Source organism: Colobus angolensis, unplaced genomic scaffold (genome assembly GCF_000951035.1).
Source record: "Colobus angolensis palliatus isolate OR3802 unplaced genomic scaffold, Cang.pa_1.0 Scaffold314, whole genome shotgun sequence".
Classification (NCBI taxonomy): domain Eukaryota; kingdom Metazoa; phylum Chordata; class Mammalia; order Primates; family Cercopithecidae; genus Colobus; species Colobus angolensis.
In genome coordinates this window covers 344,662-365,917 of record NW_012116422.1, presented here as the reverse complement: position 1 = coordinate 365,917, position 21,256 = coordinate 344,662, and the positions used below count along the sequence as shown (strand labels likewise).

General features: G+C 35.8%; 1 protein-coding gene across 5 annotated transcripts in view; it reads left to right on the top strand.

Moving 5' to 3' along the window:
• RAPGEF6 (Rap guanine nucleotide exchange factor (GEF) 6) overlaps window positions 1–21,256 on the top strand; it is a 222,103-nt gene that overhangs the window by 120,481 nt on the left and 80,366 nt on the right. For all 5 annotated transcript variants that reach the window (XM_011951038.1, XM_011951041.1, XM_011951037.1 and 2 more), the window contains exons 7-11: window positions 3,143–3,274; window positions 11,210–11,387; window positions 13,495–13,631; window positions 16,178–16,336; window positions 16,922–17,074. In XM_011951038.1, the coding sequence (XP_011806428.1) occupies window positions 3,143–3,274; window positions 11,210–11,387; window positions 13,495–13,631; window positions 16,178–16,336; window positions 16,922–17,074 (759 nt within the window). The remainder of the gene's footprint in view (window positions 1–3,142; window positions 3,275–11,209; window positions 11,388–13,494; window positions 13,632–16,177; window positions 16,337–16,921; window positions 17,075–21,256) is intronic.

Sequence of the window (21,256 nt, the reverse complement as noted above, 5' to 3'; positions counted from 1 at the left end):
CTCTCTCTCTCTCTCTCTCTCTCTCTCTCTCTCTCTCTCTCTCTCTCTCTCTGTGTGTGTGTGTGTGTATCCATCTATCTATACATATAGATATAGATATATATCTCCATCCATCACCTCACATACTTATAAAATGTCCCCTATTGGCTCTACTAATGCTTTTGCACCAAGTGTACTTTAAGCTATATCAGCTTCCTTTTGGTTGTGTTTGCATGGTGTATATTTTTCCATTCTTCGATTATTTAATATTTTCCCCTCTGTTAACTTGGTAGGTATACACTTTTTTACTATGCTTTTCTTAAATCAGAAATTAAAACACACATTCTTCACCTTTCAAGTCTGCTACTACAGCTTCATGGACAGTACAAGGAACTGAGAGCACTTTAATAGCTTCATTTACCCTTCTCCAGACTTACATTCTGTTGTTGTATTTTAATTATTGTATTTTAAACTTCATGGGATATTAATGTTACTATTTTATATAGTCAGCATTCATGTAGATTTAGCCACACATTTCCCATTTTCCTGGGTTTTTCTTCTTTCTTGTGCCTGAAAGCTTCCATCTGGAATCATTTTTCTTCTCCCAGTGGATTTTATTCATTGTAGGACTGCTAAGGAATTATTTCCTTCATTTTTCTTTATTTGAAAATTATTTTTCCCCTTTTTTGAGTACTGTTTTTGCTAGGTATAGAATTTTAACTCTTGGAGATATCACTCAGTTGTCCTCTGGCTTCCAGAATTTATGTTGAGAAGCCAGCCATCAACTTAATTTTGCTTCTGCCAAAGTAATCTAATCTCTCAGGTTTTTTTCCTGGCTACTTTAAAACTTTTATCTTGGTATTCCCTCTCACCCCCTGACACATGTACCCTGGTGTGAATAGGTATGGGGGGATTGTTTGTTTTGGGGTGGGTTTTTGTTTTTTGTTTTTTGTTTTTTTATCTTGCTGAGAGTTTTTAAACCTCCTTGATCTGTGACGTTAGGTCTTTTGTCACTTTTGGAAAATGTTTAGCCATCATCTTCTGTGTACTCGCTCCTCTCAGACTCTGGTTATTCAGATGTCACGTTCTTACTGAATCTCCTATGGCTCTTACCCCTTCTCTCCCAACTTCACCTTTTTTCCTCTCCATGCTTCATTCTGGATATTTTTCAGACTAGTCTTTACTTTTCAAATTATGTTTTTAGCTCTGTCAGATCTTTTTTTAAGCCCACTTGTTGGCTTTTTAATTTCCATAGTTGTATATTTTAGTTCTAGATTTTTCATTTAATTCTTTTTCTTTCTTTGCTGAAATTGTTAGTCTTGTATTTTTCTCTCTATATATGATAAATCACTAACTGGACCAATTCTGACCGGTGAGCTATATGACCTGTGAGCTAAGAATGATTTTTTACATTTTTAAAGAGTTGTTAAAAAGATTAAAAAAAAAAAAGAAGAAGCATACAGCAGAAACTGTATGTGGCCTGTGAAACCTAAAATATATATTCTTTGGCTGTTAATGAAAATGTTTGCCAACCCCTGGTATATATTAAACATAGTTATTTTAGAGACTGTGTCTGGTAACCCTACTATTTGAAACTTCTTTATTAGTTTCTGGAGTTTATTCCATACTTTTCATCAATACCATCCTGTCTCATCCTATATGCCTGGTTTTATTGGACTGAGCAATGGATGTTGTATATGTGAAAAAAATTTTTTTAATTGAGACCTAGGATGACTTTCTTCCTATAGTGAGGATTTGTGTTTGCTTCCAACAGTTAATTGAAAACACTAGTAATCCTATATAACCTTATTTTAGCATCAGGCATTGAGGTGATTCTAAAAGTAGCATCAGTTTAGTTTTGGGTGACTTTAACTCTAGAGTCTTATTTACTCTCCAGGGTCCCAATCCAAAGATGGCCCTCCCATCCTAGGCCTTGGAATTTAACCTTTGTCCCTTTAGCCAGTGGCTGTCACAGGTACTTCTTGGCCTTTTAGCCTTTTCTTTAGGAATCAGAAAATATTCTTAAGAGAAAAAGTAACCTCAGAGGCCAGATACTCTGTGTGTATATGTATGTATGTATTTCAGGTTTTCTGTTTATCTTAGTACTAGGATTCATCTGAATTATCTAACATACCGTTATCAGCAGGGGAAGTTCGTGATGTACTTTATGTGTAATTTTTATAATTACATTAATTCCTCTTGAGATAATATAATTCAGACTCAGTCATTCCCTCAATACATTTAATATACACTATGTGTGTGTTTCTTTAATGTTTTTCAGTAGTAAAGCAATGAGAAACCCTATTTTTAAAATTAAATTGGTTTTTTTTAAGCCCTGAATAGCAAGTTGCAGAGAAATCATTTGGAAAAGAAATAAGCAAACCTCTTATGTAAAACTTTCACTACTCTGGACTGCAGTGGTTTGTTGTCTTAATTTCTGTAGCTTTTATTTTGTGAGATGTCTGTTTTATGGTATGAAATACATTATACAGCCTGCATACCTGATTAGAGTGTGACCATATTCAAGATGAGGTGGTGGAGTCACTCACTTTTTGTGTTTCTTTTATACCTGCGCCTAGTGCAGACATTCACTAAATCATGTTGATTACTAAGAAATCTCTCAGGGGCCAACTAGAAGCTAATTCAATATTAAGTGTAAAGATGCTCACAAAATTTTTGGAATATTGAATGTAATCAATTCGTTACTGGTCTTAAGTCTTGCTTCCGGTAGCTGAATTCCAAGACATTGCTGTTTTATTCTTGTGTTAGTCACCATTTTTTATTAGGAGGGAGGCTGGGAGGGAGAAAGAGAGGGAAAGAGAGAGAAAGAGAGAGAGTGTTTAAAGGGTAACATTCCTACCCTTAAATGGACAGGTCTGATGTTTTTATTTGGGAAGATAGAAGGTCCAAGTATTTCCTCAGAAATATCATTAGTAATGGCTTTTGAAAACTGTTCAGTGAGCTTACCATTGTAGAATTGCCTAATCGTTTCAGAGAGTACTATATGGTTCTTATTTCAAAAGATCTTTTTGCTAAAAGTGGAGAACTTGTGTTAGAAATGAGATTGCACAGTAATGTACATAAAAATTTGTTGAAGTTAACGTGCCAAAACCACTTAAAAAGGTAAAGACATTTAGAATAACTTAAATTATTTTTTTTTCAGCTTCCAGCTGATCTTACCAAGATGCATCTCACAGACAACCCTCATCCACAGGTGACTCATGTGTCTTCTAGTCAGTCTGGTTGTAGCATTGCCAGTGACTCTGGAAGCAGCAGTTTATCTGATATCTATCAGGTAATACCTTAGGAATTTCTGTGCTGTGTATATGGTTTTTTTATTCTGCCAGATATTCTGTGCTTGTGCCTTAGATGGTTAACGTATCTTTTAGAGTATGAAATTCAAGCATAAGGTCTTTGAAAAAATAAACTTTATATACTGTGTCAAATTTGTAAGCCTGATTAAAGAGGCAATCTCTCTTTTGAGAATGATTAAGTATGGTTCAGCAGAGTATGAATCTAGTGTTCTCTTTCATTTATCCAGGTGAATCCATATTAATATCTAATGCTTGTTTTGGTTAAAAAATTAGTTCTTGGAATAACTGAACTTACAAAAAGACTGATTTTTGTTATAATTGACTGTATATGTCTTCTGTAGTTAGAAGTCATGAAGAAAATTAGAGCTGCTTTTCTACCATAAAGCCTCTGTTGTAGTATAGCATGAATTAAATAGCAAATTAGTGAGAATATTTATGGACTTTTCCATTTTCTAAAACCCAAAAGACACAATTTCAAACCTACCGAGCTTTTCAGTGATCCTTATAATAGTGGGGAGAAGTTCTAGGGAGACTCATAAACTGAGAGAATCCTCACATGATCCTGCTGAGATTATTATAATAGGTTGATAAGATATACCCTCCAAAGTGCAAGATTTCTATAATTTTAATCCATGGATAAGATAAATATCTAACTAACTGAATTGTGTGTGTATGTGTGCATGCACATACACGAATATTTCCGATCAGATCCTTGGGAATAAAACAAGGAGAAGAATTAAATACTGGTACTGGACCCTTGATCTTTCCCTTCACCTTAGGCTACCTTTAGATTCCCTGTTGGAGCTATGAATATACTCCTTAGTTACAGGTGTACATTGCCAATGTATGTATCTTAACCAGGGATAGCTGAAGTGATTTGTCTAATTATTTGAATTTTAGCATTTGAGAGATTTTTTAAGTGAACACCTAGCCTTTAACACCATAAGCAAAGCCTTGTGAAATGATACAAGTGTTTTTAATTTGGAGAGTTGAGGGGAAGATACCCTAACAGCTATTTTTTTTTGGTGTTTCTGCTTTTATTCTTCTAGAAATTTAGAAACATTTCAAGTGAAATCCAGCTTTTTTGTGGGACAGAAGACTATATATAGATTAATTTGGGCATTTTTTTCTAACATGGAGTCTTCTCATCCAGAAAAATGGATGTCTCCCCAATTTTTAAAAATAATTTCAACTTTTATTGTAGATTCAGGGGGTACATGTGCAGATTTCTTAATAGGTATATTGCGTGATACTGAGGGTTTGGGATTTGAATGATCCCGTCACCCAGATAGTGAGCATAATACGCAGTTGGTAGTTTTTCAGCCCTTGCCCCTCTCTCCCTACTCTAATAGACCCCAGTGTCTGTTGTTCCCTTCTTTATGTCCATATGTCCCCAATCGTTAGCGCCCACTTATAAGTAAGAACATGCGGGATTAGGTTTTCCTGACGGCAGTTCTTAATAGGAAAACTGTTGACACTGTTTTATATGGCCAAATGTGTGGCTCCACTTCTATCCATTTCCTTCTTGAGAGTTTTCATGTCTTCTGGTCTAAAAATAAAAGCCCTTGGCCCTCAAGGAAACTTCAAAATATAGCATTTACTACAGTGTTGAGGGGGCAGTGGGGAAAGCAAATTAATGGTTTTGTGTTTCTAATGTGAATGTGAATGTGTTTCTAATCAGCATAGATTAAAATTTTAAAGTATACATTAAGGTGTTAGAATGTTCTTAGATAGAATATTTTATGCATCTTCAAAGAGTACTCAAGAGAATAAGAAGTACTTCTTTCTAGATTCCTTTTTCTATTTATTTCAGTCTTTTCCATGAGCTAGAAAACTGTGAAATATTGACTCTTGAACAAAAGCACTTTGTCTTTTTGTTAACTCATTCTTAAACAATTCAAGGCACACATTTATCCCCCACCTACTTTTTCAGTTTCTATATAGGGAGTAAGCGTGTTCTTAAAAATCCCAAGGCTTCAGTTACCACCTCTATGGCAACATGATTTCCTAATGCACAGCTCTGAGTGCCAATCTCTTCAGAAACCTGGTGCCACATTTTCACTAGTATGTTCTTTTGTCACCCCAAGTCACCACATGTTCTCTTCCACCTTTCTTAAATATTTCTGTTAAGAATATCATCTAGGGCTGGGTTTGGTGGATCACTTGAGGTCAGGAGTTTGAGACTAGCTTGGCCAACATAGTGAAACCGCATCTCTACTAAAAATACAAAAAAATTAGCCACGTGAGGTGGCACATGCACCAGCTACTCAGGAGGCTGAGGCAAGAGAATCGCTTGAACCCGGGAGGCAGAGGTGCAGTGAGCCAAGATCGCGCCACTGCACTCCAGCCTGGGCGACAGAGAAAGACTAGAGGAAAAAAAAAAAAAAAAGAATATCATCTGAGTCCTAGTCAAAATCTATTATAATCTTTTGACTATCATTTTTAAACTCCCACTTGAAATAAATTGCTCTGATTTTTAATTACTCCTGTATTTAAAAAGCTTTAATGCTTCACTGTTATCTAAATTACACTCTTAATTTTAAATTCCAAGCCTTTTACCTCTAACTACAATGTGGTTTTATATTTTACTGTTTCCCCACTTACACATTCTAGATTCTGCCCCATCACATATGTACGTTATTCCCTGAACGTGTCTGCCTTTTCCTAGCCTCATGTTTCAATCCTACTCTTCTACCCGTAGCTTCATGTAGATGACATTTTCATGTTATCTCCCATGTCTTTCCAACAAGAAGAGATGTCTCCTTCCTTGGAATCCCTCAGCAGTTTTTCTCTCAGACGTGTCACTTTTTCTCTCTGCTTTTTCGGGTAGTTACTTGTAAACTTGACATTTTTCATCACCAGAGTAAATTCATGGAGTGCAGAGTTGATGTCTTACATTTGTATCCCATGCTGAGTCAGGCACAGTGTTGGCATTTAGGAAGTAATCTAGAAATTTTTTTTTGCATTGAATTATATTTGAAAGTAGAAACCAATATGGGCTCCATGGAAAATGCAGATCTCTGCTAACTAAAACTTTATTATCCAGGACAAAAGAGACTTGACTTTGCCTGCCTGCCCTGTTGTAGAGGTTATGAAATGGGTCAACCTGGACTGAAAGATTAACTTCATAGAGTTCTAACCCTGACCAGGAAGACCTAAGGGACTAAATGGTCTGTGAAAAGGTTAGATGAAATACTAAAGATGGGAATACAGAAAAGAGAGGCACTGAAAGTCAAAGGTTCTGGCTTAACACTTGCCCTAAATTTGAAAGTGTGGTTTTTGTAAGTTTGTATAACTCTTTCTTCCAGCCTATAGTTCTCTTCATTGTAGCTTCATGTTTATCTAGATGGAAACAGGAAAAGGATATCCTCTGGGGGTTTATTTGGGGCAGGCTGAGTCATCAGAAAATCACCTCAGACTGTCTGCCTCACCAAATTATATTTATACATACAGAGACATTGATATGTCAGGAAAAGAAAAAAGTTTCATACTGTCTTAATCCTATCACCAGTATATATGTTTTTCCTGGACTTAACTCATTTATCATAATTAAGAGTCTGATATATCCCAGGTGCTAGGATAAATTAATTGAAAGGCCCGGGCTCAGTCTTCTATGTACCCTACCTTCATGAATATGGAGTGTCTTTTGACCCACATATTTCCACTCTTGATATTACGATATGAGTCTCTAAGGCTTTGTTAATTTTTTTTTGGGGGGGGGCTTTTTTCTCATCTCTACTTCAGATTGGGTAGCTTTTGTTGCCCTTTCTTCAAATTTATTCTTCTTACAGTTTATATCTCCTTACTGAGATTATCCATTTTTCCTCTAATTGTTTTTCTTCTAAATTCTTGAACTTATTTATAATAAATGTTGAAAATTCTTATCTCTTTCATTATCGAATCTGTTTATAGTGATTTGTTTCCTGTTTATAGGTCACATTTCCCCGCTTCACTTATGTAGTAAGTTTTTATTGTATGCTGAACATTGTGGATATTACGTTGAAAAAAATTCATTTAAGTATTATAGCATTAAACTTTCTGCCCAGGAACGGCATATTCAGAAGTATCATGCGGTGACTTCTTGTCCTGTGGTCGTAATCATATCTACCTTTCTCTTAAGGACCTGGTTTTCCTTTGTTTAATCAAGGAATTAGTCTCTACATTTTTTTTTAATTTAAGTTTGAAAAAAATCCTTTTAAATTTCCTGACATGTTTTTGACCAGTCTTATTTTTTTATTCTTAATTTCTATTTTATCACCTTATATTCTTGTATACTCTTAATATTTTAATAGTGTAGTATATTTTCTTAACTAATTTTATTCTTTTTCTTTTTATACTACTATGTAAAAAGTAGAGGTATAAAAAAGGTAGTTGTGGTTTTTTGGGGGTTTTGATTTTTGTTTTTGAGACAGGTTCTCACACTGTCACCCAGACTGGAGTGCAGTGGCAAGATCTCGGCTCACTGCAGCCTTTGCCTCCGAGGCGCAAGCAGTCCTCCCACCTCAGTCTCCTGAGTAGCTGGGACTGCAGGCATGTGCCACCACACCTGACTAATTTTTGTATTTTTTGTAGAGACAGGGTTTCTCCATGTTGCCCAGGCTGGCCTCAAACTTCTAAGCTCAAGTGATCTGCATGCCTCAGCCTCCCAAAGTGTTGAGATTACAGGCAGGAGCCATTGTGCCTGGCCTAGAAAGGCAATTGTAAGGGTAGATTATAGTCTTTCCTTTGCAGTTGGTATGAAAAGGTTCCTTAAAAAGTTCTTTTAGTAACCTCTAAGTCCCAACCCATGACTTCCATTCTTCCTAAAGAGCTGTCGTCTTAGTTGTCTTTGCTTCTCATGCAGATGATAACTATTAGCCTTCCCTACTGTCCATATAACTAAATTCCATCTTGCCTTTTTATGTTGTGAGCTGTCTATCTTTTTATGCAACATAATCTAAAATATGGGAATGAGACTAGGTTGAAATAATGTGGGTCAGGGGATGAAAATCTTAGATTAAGATGAAGACAGTGATTTAAAAACCTGAATTTTTAATGCAGATTACACTTAAAAATTGATAAAATAGGAAAGGGATGTACCAGGAGTGAGCTCTCCTGCATATTGAGAAATTAAATTGTGTAGAAAATACTGCTTTAGGTTTTTTCCCCAGTTGTTTCTTAGATTAAATCAGTGTATATAAATAAGATATTTCGAAAGTCTTTTTAGCATGTACACATATTTAAATTTAAAAGTACTTGTCTTTAAAAAAGGATTATAACCTGCAAACAAGTTTGTGGTTCTATGTATTATTCAGAAATATACTCCATTTAAACCCTATAATTTCATAGCCAGAAAACAACTCAGCATACTAGTCAGTCATGAGATAAAATTGCCCCTATATGATCCTGTCTTAGTCCATTCAGGCTGCTATAACAAAATACTGTAGACTTAGGGGTAGCTTATAAACAACAGAAATTTATTTCGCACTGTTCTTGAGGCTGGAAAGTTTGAAGATCAAGGCACCAGCAGCAGATTTGTTGTCTGGTAAAAGACCTCTTTCTGATTGTTAGAGGTACCTTCTAATCGTAGCTTCACAGGGTAGAAGAGGAGAATGAGCTCCCTCAGGCTTCTTTTATACTAATCCCATTCATGAGTGTTCTCATGACTTAATCACTTCCCAAAGGCTACACTTCATAATTCCATCACTTTAGGGGTTATGATTTCAACATAAGAATTTTGAGGAGATACAAGCATTCAGACAGTCACAGACCCTTAAGAACTAGCTTGTCTAAAGATCACAATTTGATTATTTAGTCTGGATTGTTAAATGACTATTACTTAAAGCTGTACAGAAATCCAAAGGAAGTATAAGACATGGTTTTAGGAAACATATCCGGACTCTTCCAGTTGTAGTTATCAGAGCCTTAACTTGAATTAACAAAAGCCAAAAGGCCAGTGCTTGTGGTCCTAGCTACTAAGGAGGCTGAGGCTACAGTGAGCTGTGATCATATCACTGTACAAGCTTGGGTGACAGAGTGAAACCCTGTCTTTAAAAAAAAAAAAGAAAGAAAGAAAGAAAAAATGTAAAGCCAAAAGGTTAGTTTATTGACCCCCTAGAGAAAGCAGAGGCAACTCTAGCCTCAGGGTACCTGGATGCTTGCAGGTATGTCTGCCCCTATCTGCCTGTTTCTGGTCTTTTGGCTCTGTATGGCTTGCTTATTTTTCCTTGCTTGCTTTCTTTGTGACACGTTCTGTCACAAATGCTCTTTGCTACACATACTGTGCTCTTTCTTTCTCTGTCCTGCGTGCTCTGTTTCTGTTGCTTTGTTGCTCTGAGTCTTTGTTTGACTCTCTTGTTCAGTGTCCTCCTCCCCATTCCCCTTCCCATTTCCCTGCCTATTGGTTTCATTTTCTCCTGCCATAGAAAGGAATTTCTATGTGGCTATAGGCTGCCTACTTTCAGATTCTTCCAATTTAGCAACCAGATAAGAAAGGATGCTCTGCTTCCAGATCTAATTGTGTACAGAAATCTAGAGAAAAGCTCTTTCTACCTTAGTTTACATAGCTAGGGAACAGGGCACTGTTTCCCACTGGAATCTCTGGGTTTAAGATGCAGAGGAAATGTAGTCCTCAAAAGAAGGAAGATCAGCTGGGCATGGTGGCTCACCCTGTAATCCCAGCATTTTGAGAGGCCACGGTGGGTGGATCACATGAGCCCAAGGTTCAAAACCAGCCTGGGCAGCATAGGGCAACTTCCCCCCAAGTCTCTACAAAAATTTCAAAAATTAGCTGGCTATGGTGGCACATACCTGTGTTCCCAGCTATTCAGGGCGCTCAGGAGAGAGGATTTATTGAGTCCAGGAGGACAAGGATGCAGTGAGCCGAGATCTGCAGTGCACACCACTACACTCCAGTCCAGTTGACAGTGCGAGAACCTGTCTCAAAAAACAGAAAAAAAAATGATCTCTTGGCAGAGAAAAGGGTAAATGTTCAAAACAGGAGATACTTAATGAATTAAGATTCTGTAGTCTTCACTGATACTCATTTGAGTGCTTTCTACTTATGGAATTCTTGTGTGTTCACTTATTTTTTCTATAATGCCTTTAATATCCATGCTTTTTCATTAACAAGATGAATCAAGTGAGTATAATATTTAGAAATATTTTTTAAGAATCTACTTAGTACCATTTTATCTTCTAAAAGACATTTTCATTATTTTCTATGACTTTTTAATTTATGGTTTTTAAACATTTTATAGTTTCTTTAAAATATGTGAGACTAATATGTTTTCAAATTGTAGTTGTAAGTATAAGGTCATTTTATAGAGTGATTCAAAAATCACAGCTCTTTGCACACTTTTAGATCCAACAGTAAAGTATTGGGAAATGAAAAGTATTTGTTCAGTCCTTTACGATGGGTCTATTTTAGTGCATTTTAGTACTATTCTCTACCTTACTTTAAACTTCTGTTCTAATTTATCTGATTACCTACCCTACTAAGCCTAAGCCTCTGTGATAAAAGAACATTCTTCTTCACAACACCCAGCATAGACTAATAGGTACTCATAAGATGATTGTTAGTAAACTTTTTCTTTCCTGTACTTCATGTTTTAGTAAACTTTGTACTTTTAAGAAATGCAAGTGTTTGGGGGAAAACAGATATTGATACATTTAGTGATGTTTGAGTCTCCTGACCATTTTACATTTACTGACGTTGATTTATCACCTAGTTGTCACATTGTGGAAAGATGAGCCTGTAAATTTGGGACAGAAAGAAACCTTTTATAAATAAGTATCATTTTATTGTATCCTTGATGCAGCATACAGCGTTGCCCAAATCTTATATTTTGTAGGAATTGGTAGTTTTGATTAATTCAGACTGTGACTTATAGTATTTTTAACATGAAATGGTAAGTGATCAAGATTTCTTTTGATAGGCTACGGAGAGTGAGGTAGGAGATGTAGATTTGACACGTCTTCCAGAAGGACCTGTTGATTCTGAGGATGACGAAGAGGAAGATGAAGAGATTGATCGAACAGATCCATTGCAGGGGCGAGATCTTGTTCGAGAATGTCTTGAAAAAGAGCCTGCAGACAAAACTGATGATGACATTGGTAAGAAATACATGTGTTCACAATAAGAATTTGTAGCTTAATTTATATGGTCACCTATTGGTGCATAACAAATTATTCTAAAACTTAATAAATGTATGTTGTGTTAAGCCATTATCTTAGAATTTTTGTGAGTCAGAAATTTAGGAGCACCTTAGCTGGGTGGTTCTGGCTTGGTATCTCTCATGAGGTTGTAGTCAGAATTGGCAGAGGACTGCAGCCATCCAGGTCTTCCCTGGTCTGAGCTGTAGAATATGTGTCCAAGATAGCTATTGAAATGGCCTTTGGTGCATGACCTTCAGTTCCTCTTCATGTGGGCCTCTCATAGGCTGCTTAATTGTCCTTGCAACATACTTAGGGGGAACTTAGGCTTACCCCTAAGTAAGTAATCCGTGGGAGAATAAGGCAAATGCCACAGTTTTTATTATCTGTATTCAAGAGTAATGCATCATCACTTCTGCTAAATTCTGTTTGTTACACCAGGTAACTCTGATACAGTATAGAATGTGTCCGTACAAGGACATGGCTATCAGGAGGCAGGGATCACTGGGAGCCATCTTTGAGGTTGGGTGCCACAATATATAAAATAAAAGCTTTGCATTAAACTGATTTTCCCCCTCATATCTATAAGACATTTAAAGCACAATCATAGTACAGTGTTCGGTGTCTGTGAATTTGCTTTTTGAAAAACTTGCAGATTTTTAAAAAATTTATATTTTTATTTCCCTAGCTTAAATATGTGTATGTTATGTGTGTACTCTTTTTTTTTTTTTTTTTTGAGACAGAGTATTACTCTGTTGCCCAGGCTGGGGTGCAGTGGTGCAATCTCAGCTTACTGCAAGCTCTGCCTCCCAGGTTCATGCCATTCTCCTGCCTCGGCCTCCCCAGTAGCTGAGACTACAGGCGCCCGCCACCACGCCTGCCTAATTTTTTGTATTTTTAGTAGCAGTGGGGTTTCACCGTGTTAGCCAGAATGGTCTCGATCTCCTGAGCTTGTGATCCGCCCGCCTCAGTCTCCCAAAGTGCTGGGATTACAGGCGTGAGCCAGCGCGTCTGGCCATGTGTACTGTTAAAACATTATAAATTTTTGTATGTAATTTTTTATAAAACTAGTTACCCTACTTTAGTTGGGAAGTTGAATAATACTAAAGATATTAATGTTATCTTTAAGAAGCAAAGATCGCTTAGTGTCAAATATATATTGTTAGGATTTAATTAAGTTTTTTTCTTAGATTGCATTGTTATAATAGCTACCATTCCAATTAGAAGATGCTGCTACTATTAAAAATCATTTATGTGAGTGAAGATCAATGTATTTGAACATTCCTTGCCATTCTAAAGGTATAATACAGTTAAATAACCTGCAGTGTTGTCTCATGTTATGAACATTATCTGGACAGAAATTGAAAGTGCAATTTTACTGATAAAGATTTGTATACTGTACTATTTTCATAAAACTTTTAAAAAATCAAAATATAGTTAATTCCTATTTTCTATGGGTATGTAGCACCTTATAGTTATTCTTAATCTCTTTGCTGTCTGCTTATATGTATTTCTTCCTTACATTTATATCTTCCTTACACATACATCCATACCAGGGAGTGGCCTGAGGCACTCATAAACATTTGTTGGTTAGAGAGAGTTACCTAGTTAGACAAATCTTGAGCTAGAATTCACATTTATTATCCCTGTTTTGATTACTTTTTGGTATTTGTTAGTGGCATTTTAAAATACTTTTGTTTAACAAGAACTAGACAAAAGACTTTTTCACTAACCTGTTAGATCAAAGGCCGTAATTAAACCCATGGAGTGGCTAGGAATATTAGGTACTCTCCACTTTCATCTGAACCTGTGTAGTCCTTGTTCTCTCTGGAGGTTGTGAATTCTGGTATCTTTCAATATGCCCAGGTTTATACGTGAGTCTGAATATATGTATAAATCAAATAATTGATTTTAAAAATCAACAGTCAAATAGTACCTTAATTTCTCTACTTTAGCAACATAAATTTATAAGCTGATTGTGAAATTGGGAATTGAATTCTAGATTTCACTGTATTTTTAAGGTATAGTCCTCGATGGTCTTTATACCAGAATTTCCGTTTTCTTATAGAACAACTGCTGGAGTTTATGCACCAGCTCCCTGCTTTTGCAAACATGACCATGTCTGTAAGGAGAGAACTCTGTTCAGTGATGATTTTTGAAGTGGTAGAGCAGGCTGGAGCTATTATTCTTGAAGATGGGCAAGAGGTACGTCAATAAATAAATTATATACATTTATTATGGATACTAACTTTTAAAATAATTTAATTTCCATAAACTTGTCCTGATTTTTGAGTCCTGATATTTGAAATTTATACAGATGTTTTAAATGAATGCCAAGTTTGAGGTAGTTATAATTTCCGAAGAGGTTTTTGTTTTTGCTTTGCCCTAATTTTAAATTTACTCACAGTAGACTTTGCACAAAGTCAGTGCTCCGTAAATAATATTCAATGAACCAGATGTTTTTACTTCTCAAATACATTGTAATTTAAATAAATAGATTTAAAATATTCTTAAATATTTTTATATTTGTGTAATTATATCATTATTGTTTAAAATGTTTATCAAGAATTTTTCTTATTCCTTGTCTCTATTATACATTTAAAAGAAAAAGAATGAGGAAAGTGTGTTGGTACCAATGCATCCTAGGGAACTGCTGACAGTTGAAGCATTTAGGTGACAATTCTATGTTCAGAAATGCTCGGATGACAGCTTGTGAATTGGTGGAGGAAGGATGCAAAGGGATTGGAAGGTATTATTGCCATCAGGAAGTGCTTCATTATTTTTCTTATCAAATGTACTCATTTGATTAATGCTGAGATATGGGTAAATGAACATTGTCTTCTAGTGGGAATGTAAATTGATACAGCATTTCCAGAAAATTATTTTAAAATTCTTAACATGGTCCTCCAAGTATTCACAGCTGCTAACCTGTTATTCCACTTCTGAGTGTCTAATCTGAGGACATATGTAGAACTCAAAGAGTTATTTCAAAAGGTGTTCATTACATAATTTATAATATAAATTATATACTTATATACTCTATAAGTAAGTTATATATAACTACAGAATTTTTATACTATAATACATAATTATAATATTACATGTATTATATATTATAATATTACATGTATTTTATATATATATATATATAAAAGTAAAAATTGGACATAACCAAAACATCCAGTGATAAGCAATGGTTAAATTATTATATAGCTGTAGGTTATAATATATAGGTATTCAAATTATTTTTAAAATTATTTGATAGAATATCTTTGAGGATCCCTGTCTTAGGCTCTGTTTACATATTTTCTCCCCATATCCTAGAAAACATCTATCATAGAGGATGGACTCCCCCGAAAAGTTTGATGAACAAATGAATATAGTATTTATTTTTTAAGCAGATTATTGTAAATATTTCAGTAATATAAAATATATACATAAGAGAGAAATAAACTTTAAACAACTGTTTATGGTGGGATTTTAAGTAACTTTTATTTTCTACAAGTTTTTGCATTCTCTAAATTTTCCACGGTTGTATAAGCAAAAATTTGTCATATGCCTACCTTGTGCCAGGTACTGTTCTAGATATGGGGATATAGTGGTGAAAAAGCCAGATACACTCCCTGTCCTCCAGTAGCTTAATCCACAAGTTGTATAGTGAGTATATCTTATTTTTAAAATAATAAAGGTATAATTTTGAAGAAAAAAACTTATTGCCATTGATTACCCTTCAGAACTAATCATCTTGATTTCCCTTAAATCACATTAAAACGATTGAAGGTTCAGGCTTATAAGAGGATTTGATATTAAAGGAGAATAAGTGGTCTTTCTTTGGGCCAGGTGCAGTGGCTCATGCCTATAGTCCCAGCACCTCAAGAGGCCTAGGTGGAAGGATAACCAGGAATTCAAGACCAGCCTGGGGAACATAGCAAGATCCTGTCTCTATTAACAAATAAATTGACCAAGCATGGTGGTGGACACCTGTAGTCCCAGCTATTCAGAAGGCTGAGGCAGGAGGATCACTTGATTCCAAGACTTTGAAGCTACAGTGAGCTATAATCATACCACTGCACTCCAACCTGGACAACAGAGCAAGATCCCATCTCTAAAATAAATAAATAAATAAATAACTTCTTAGAGCATTAAATATTTCCATATAAATGAAGGCATTATTTTCTTAACATTAGCAGAAATTTTGAATCTTTTGTTAGATATGCCTTAAAATTCAGGCTTTTAACTAGTCTTCCTGAAATAATCATTAGCTATCTGTTTTTTTTCTTAAATGTTTGCTTTTTGCCAGGCACTATTCTAAGCACAGTGGATGTATTAACTCATTTAACGTAATAGTTCTGTGATAGATAATTTCCTTATGACCATTGTAGCAGTAGAGAAACTGAGGCCCAGAGAGGTTAAATAATTTACCCAAAGTCATTCAGCTAGTTAGTGGCATGGTATGGATTAATATCCCAAGAGTTTGTGCTTTTGAACATTATGCTATTTTGTCTCAGAGAATCTGGTCAATTATGACAGTTCTTGTTTGGTGACTAAAAGAAGAAAGAGTAAAAATAAACTTTTAGTAGTTTGCATAGACTCAAAGCATAGGGGGTTACAGAGTATTTAGTAATATAACCAGATCCTCGTTTTTCCTTTTTAAATTATTCAAGTTATATATATTGTTAGATTCTTTTTCAAAGTTAATATATAACTACCTTTTTAAAAAAGATTCATAAAATCTTTGTTTTTCTCTATAGCTTGACTCATGGTATGTTATTTTAAATGGCACCGTGGAAATCAGTCATCCAGATGGAAAAGTTGAAAATTTGTTTATGGGAAATAGTTTTGGAATTACTCCCACTCTGGATAAGCAGTATATGCATGGAATTGTCAGGACTAAAGTAGATGATTGTCAGGTAAGATTATCTCCTTGGTCAAGTCTTCTTGCTTGTCTGTTGATTTAAAGTAGCTCAGCCTGTTTTGTCTTCCTCAAAAGAAAATAGCTTTATTTGAGAATTAGGAGTTTCAATAGCTCACAGTTAATAAAGGAAACTAGATTTTGTATCTGCCTCACATATTTGTGACATTTAACAAGCTATAAATTTTCAAAAGAGATACAGCAAATAAGTGCTGGTTTGTTACATTTCTATTTGATATTAGCCAGCTCAGAGTCCTTTATTTAAAAAAAATAGAGGAAAGAAATAGGAACTTCTGAGTTGTTTGTTTCTAACTTACTCCTGCTTCATGTTTTCTTTACATAGTGTCAGTTTTAAGAGAAGTAGTTCACTTCTCCTTTTAAAGAGCAAAATTCAAACAGATTAGACTTCTTTAGTCTCTTCGCATGTGAATTGTTTCACCTTGATTTGTGTTAAAGATTAAAGGAATTAAGTGAAAAAGAACTAATGCCCCTAGATTTCTTACCTTTGTGCTCTGCTTTGGTACATAGTGATATATTTATGTACTATAGGTTCATTAATTGTCCCCATGTTGTTCTTGGACAGTTTGTCTGCATAGCCCAGCAAGATTATTGGAGAATTTTAAACCATGTGGAAAAAAATACCCATAAAGTTGAGGAAGAGGGAGAAATTGTTATGGTACATGAGCATCGGGAACTAGACCGGAGTGGAACCAGGAAAGGACACATTGTAATCAAGGTGGGTGTTTTTACTTATTATTCTAGTCATTGATAGAATAAAGCTTTCATCTTGTTTTAAACTATTTTTTAAGTAGTGCAAGATAATTCATTAACACTTTGGAATCTAACTTAAATGTTGACTCTCTTTTTTTTTTTTTTTTTTTTTTTTTGAGATGGAGTCTCGCTCTGTCACCCAGGCTGGAGTGCAGTGGCACAATCTCAGCTCACTACAACCTCCGCCTCCCAGGTTCAAGCGATTCTTCTGTCTCAGCCTCCTGAGTAGCTGAGATTACAGGCGTGCACCACTACGCCTGGCTAATTTTTGTATTTTTAGTAGAATGGGGTTTCACCATCTTGGCCAGGCTGGTCTTGAACTCCTGACCCTGTGATCCTCCCACCTCGGCCTCCCAAAATGCTGGGATTACAGGTTTGAGCCACCATGCCCGACCTCTAAGATGGTTTTTACACATTTTAATGATGAAGGATGACTTATTACCATTTAATATCAGAGTAGGTAGGGTATTATTTTAGAATATAGTGGTCAGAGTTTTCCTTTTCAAACTTAATATTGTATGCCACTGCGAGTGGGAGTCAGTTTCATCAAAGCCCGCAATATTTAGAAACAAAACAGAAAATTTAAGGACCAGCTATAAAAGTGTAAGTAATCCTAGGTTAAGATGCAGAGTGCTTCTGGATCTCTGTGGCACTGAAATATGCATTAACTTCTATGAACCTCACTTTTCTTATCTGAATATGGAGGTAATTCAAGACTTTATTAGGGCTAAATGAGGTAAATCAAAATCCTTAGCACAATTGTAGAGTCTGAGTATTAACCCCCATACTGTTTTCTCCTCTGTAAGTTCTGCCCTCTCTTAATGTTTACCTTCTCTCCTCCTTGTCTCTTTAAAGACTTGGATATAAACTGAACAATTATAGTTGAAAGAGGAGAAATAAACACATAACTGTTTCTCTTTTCAAGCTAGTCTTGGCAAAATTACTGCCACTATTAATTGCAGATGAAGCAGTTTACTTAATAATATGAGGGAGTTAAGTCAGAGAGATAATTTGAAATCTGATGTCACGCTACTTCCCTTAGAGTCAGGCTATTCCTTAGAGATCTTTCTTTTCCTAAACGGATGAGTGTAAGCTTTGTATGTAGAAATGATTAACATATTGGTGGAATGTCATAGGCTTACACATATACTTTTTCATTTTAATTCATTTTTATCTTTTTGTGAGGACTCATGTGTTTTAGTAACTTGTTTCTAAACAATTTCAAACTTACAGAAAAGTTTCTAGAACAGTAGAGAGATCTGTCATTGAATCCTCAACTGTTAATATTTTCACATTTGCTCCAATATCAGTCTTTTTCTGAACCATTTGAGAGCAGTCTGCAAATGTGATGCCTCATCACTCCTAAATATCTTGTTGTTTACTTCCTAAAAACAAGGACACTTTCTGACATAAACACCATAGAATCCTTCAAGTTAGGAAGTAAACATTGCTAAAATAAAACCATTCAGGGCCGGGCATGGTGGCTCACGCCTGTGATCCCAGCACTTTGGGAGGCCAAGGTAGACGGATCACTTGAGGTCAGGAGTTCAAGACCAGCCTGGCCAACATGGTGAAACCCCATTTCTACTAAAAATAACAAAAATTAGCCAGGCATGGTGGTGGCCACCTGTAATCCCAGCTACTTGGGAGGCTGAAGCAGGAGAATTGCTTGGACCCAGGAGGCGGAGGTTGGAGTGAGCCGAGATCACACCATTGCACTCTAGCCTGGGTGACAGAGGGATACTGTCTCAAAAACAAACTAACTAACAAAAAACAGACTCAGTCCAGAAACCCTATTTAGATTTTCACCAACTATCCCAATAATAACTTATTTCTGGTCTGGAATGTTGTCCAAGAACACAGTTGCATTTAGTTGTCATGTCACTTCAGTCTATACAAGTTCCTCAGTCCTTCACTGTTGTTAATATCCTTAGCAGTTTTAAAGAATACGGATCTTACATCCTGTAGTATTACCCTACACCTGGATCTTTCCAGTATTTCCTCATGACCAGATAGATTCAAGTCGTGCTTTCCTGGCAGGAGTTCACAAAACTCAGAGGGCACATAATGTCAACCTGTTGTCCTACCAGTGGTGAAGTTATCCATGATTACCTGATCAAGTTGGTGTCTGTCTGCCCAGTTTCTTCAGTGTGAAGTCATCATTTTACCCTTTGTAACTGATAAATATTTGGTGAAGAGATGTTCTGACAGTATCAAAATACTATCCTCAGACTTTTAGCTTATGTATAGTATGCACTGAGTACAAACTTCTCTTCACTACTTTTTACTTCCATTACTATTCTTGTCTGAAATGGTGATTTTAAAAATAAATTCTCGTGCATTAACTCATTTTATTGTAGGAATGAACTGTCTATTCTTCATTAATTTATTTGTATTGGTATAAACTTATGTTACCATCATTATTATTCTAACCCTCAAATTGTCCCAGATTTTAGGTAGTGGGACTCTTAAACTGACTCCTGTATTTTTTGACGTATCCCCATCATTTGAGCACGTCTGTATAATCTGGCAAATAATAAGGCTCATCGTTAACTGTACCAGCTCTGTAATTAGCCATGTCTCAAGAAGACCCTGGATCTTTCTAATCAAATGTAGTATTTATAAACCAGGATCTGGGCATTCACTGTATTAATTGCTACTGAAGTGTCATTCCTTTTATTAGAGTCTTTCATCAGAGCTAAAAAATATATGTATGTATTTGTTATAAACACATACACATCTATAATTTTATATATATATTAAAAAACCATGAGTTACAATTCCACTATTACCTGTACTTCCAGTTCCAGTACCAGCACCGCAGTTTTCTCTAGTCTTTTCCCTTCTATATTTGTAAATACCTTTTCCAACAGTGCCTCTTGTTATACCCTGTATATTATTTGCTCATTGTAAGCAGTTTCTACCATGCCAGTATAACAACACCAGCCGTCTCTTCTACTTGCTACCTCTGTGCACCCTGTCTCCCAGCATCCTACCTTCTAATATGTTTTACAATAGATTTTGAACACTGTGTTGATTTTTTTAAATGAAAGTTCAGAACATTGAAAATATTTGAACATAAATTTGCCATGAGTTTATGCATACCTTAAAATAAATGTTTCCAGATTCTGATTGCATGATGATGGGTTGCTTTTGTGACAAAAATATTGGAAATGTATTATTTTTACTGTACCACAATCTTCACATTCAGATTTAATTGCAAATCATAACCATCTTTTGCTCATAGAAGGATTGATCATTTGGGGTTCTTTTTTTGTTTTTTTGTTTTTTGTTTTTTGAGACAAAGTCTCGCTCTATCACCCAGGCTGGAGTGCAGTGGCACGATCTTGGCTCACTGCAACCTTTGCCTCCCAGGTTCAGGCAACTCTTGTGCCTCAGTCTCCCAGGTAACTGTGACCACAGGCGCATGCCATCACTCACAGCTGTTTTTGTTTGTTTGTTTGTTTTTGTATTTTTAGTAGAGGTGGGGTTTTGCCATTTTGGCCAGACTGATCTCTGACTCCTGACCTCCAGTGATCCTCAGGTCAAGGCCAGGCATGGTGCCTCAGACATGTAATCCCAGCACTTGGGGAGGCCAAGGTGGGCTCCCAAAGTGCTGGGGTTACAGGTGTAAGCCACCGCACTTGGCCTTGACTTTCTGTTTACACATAATCACCCAGAAAGCAGTTATTACTTTTCATTTCATTCTTTTCTTCATTCAGTTCATTTCTTCATTCATTCAGCAACACTGACTTTATGGTACTCTATGCCAGGCCCTGTGTGAGATCTGGGAGATACTAATATATACTCAGATTCTGCCATCAGTGAACTCACAGTCTTTTGAGAAAGACAGGCGATAGTTTCAGCATAACTTGATAAATCTCAAGATGGAAGAGCAAGAGAGACATAAAAAGAGGGATCTAAATTAGGCTAAAAGAAATAGCAAGGAGCAGATATAGGGAGGAAGAGTGGCCCAGACAGAGAAATGTGCATGTGCTGTGTAAAACTGCATAATATATTTAAGAAAAAGCAGGAAATTTGTATGGCTGGGATCAAGGGCATTTTGAGGTAAGATAGATTTTAGTCTAAAGAGATAAGGGCTTATCTTTAAATAAAATTTAGAATGTGTGACCTAGTCTCTATCGGG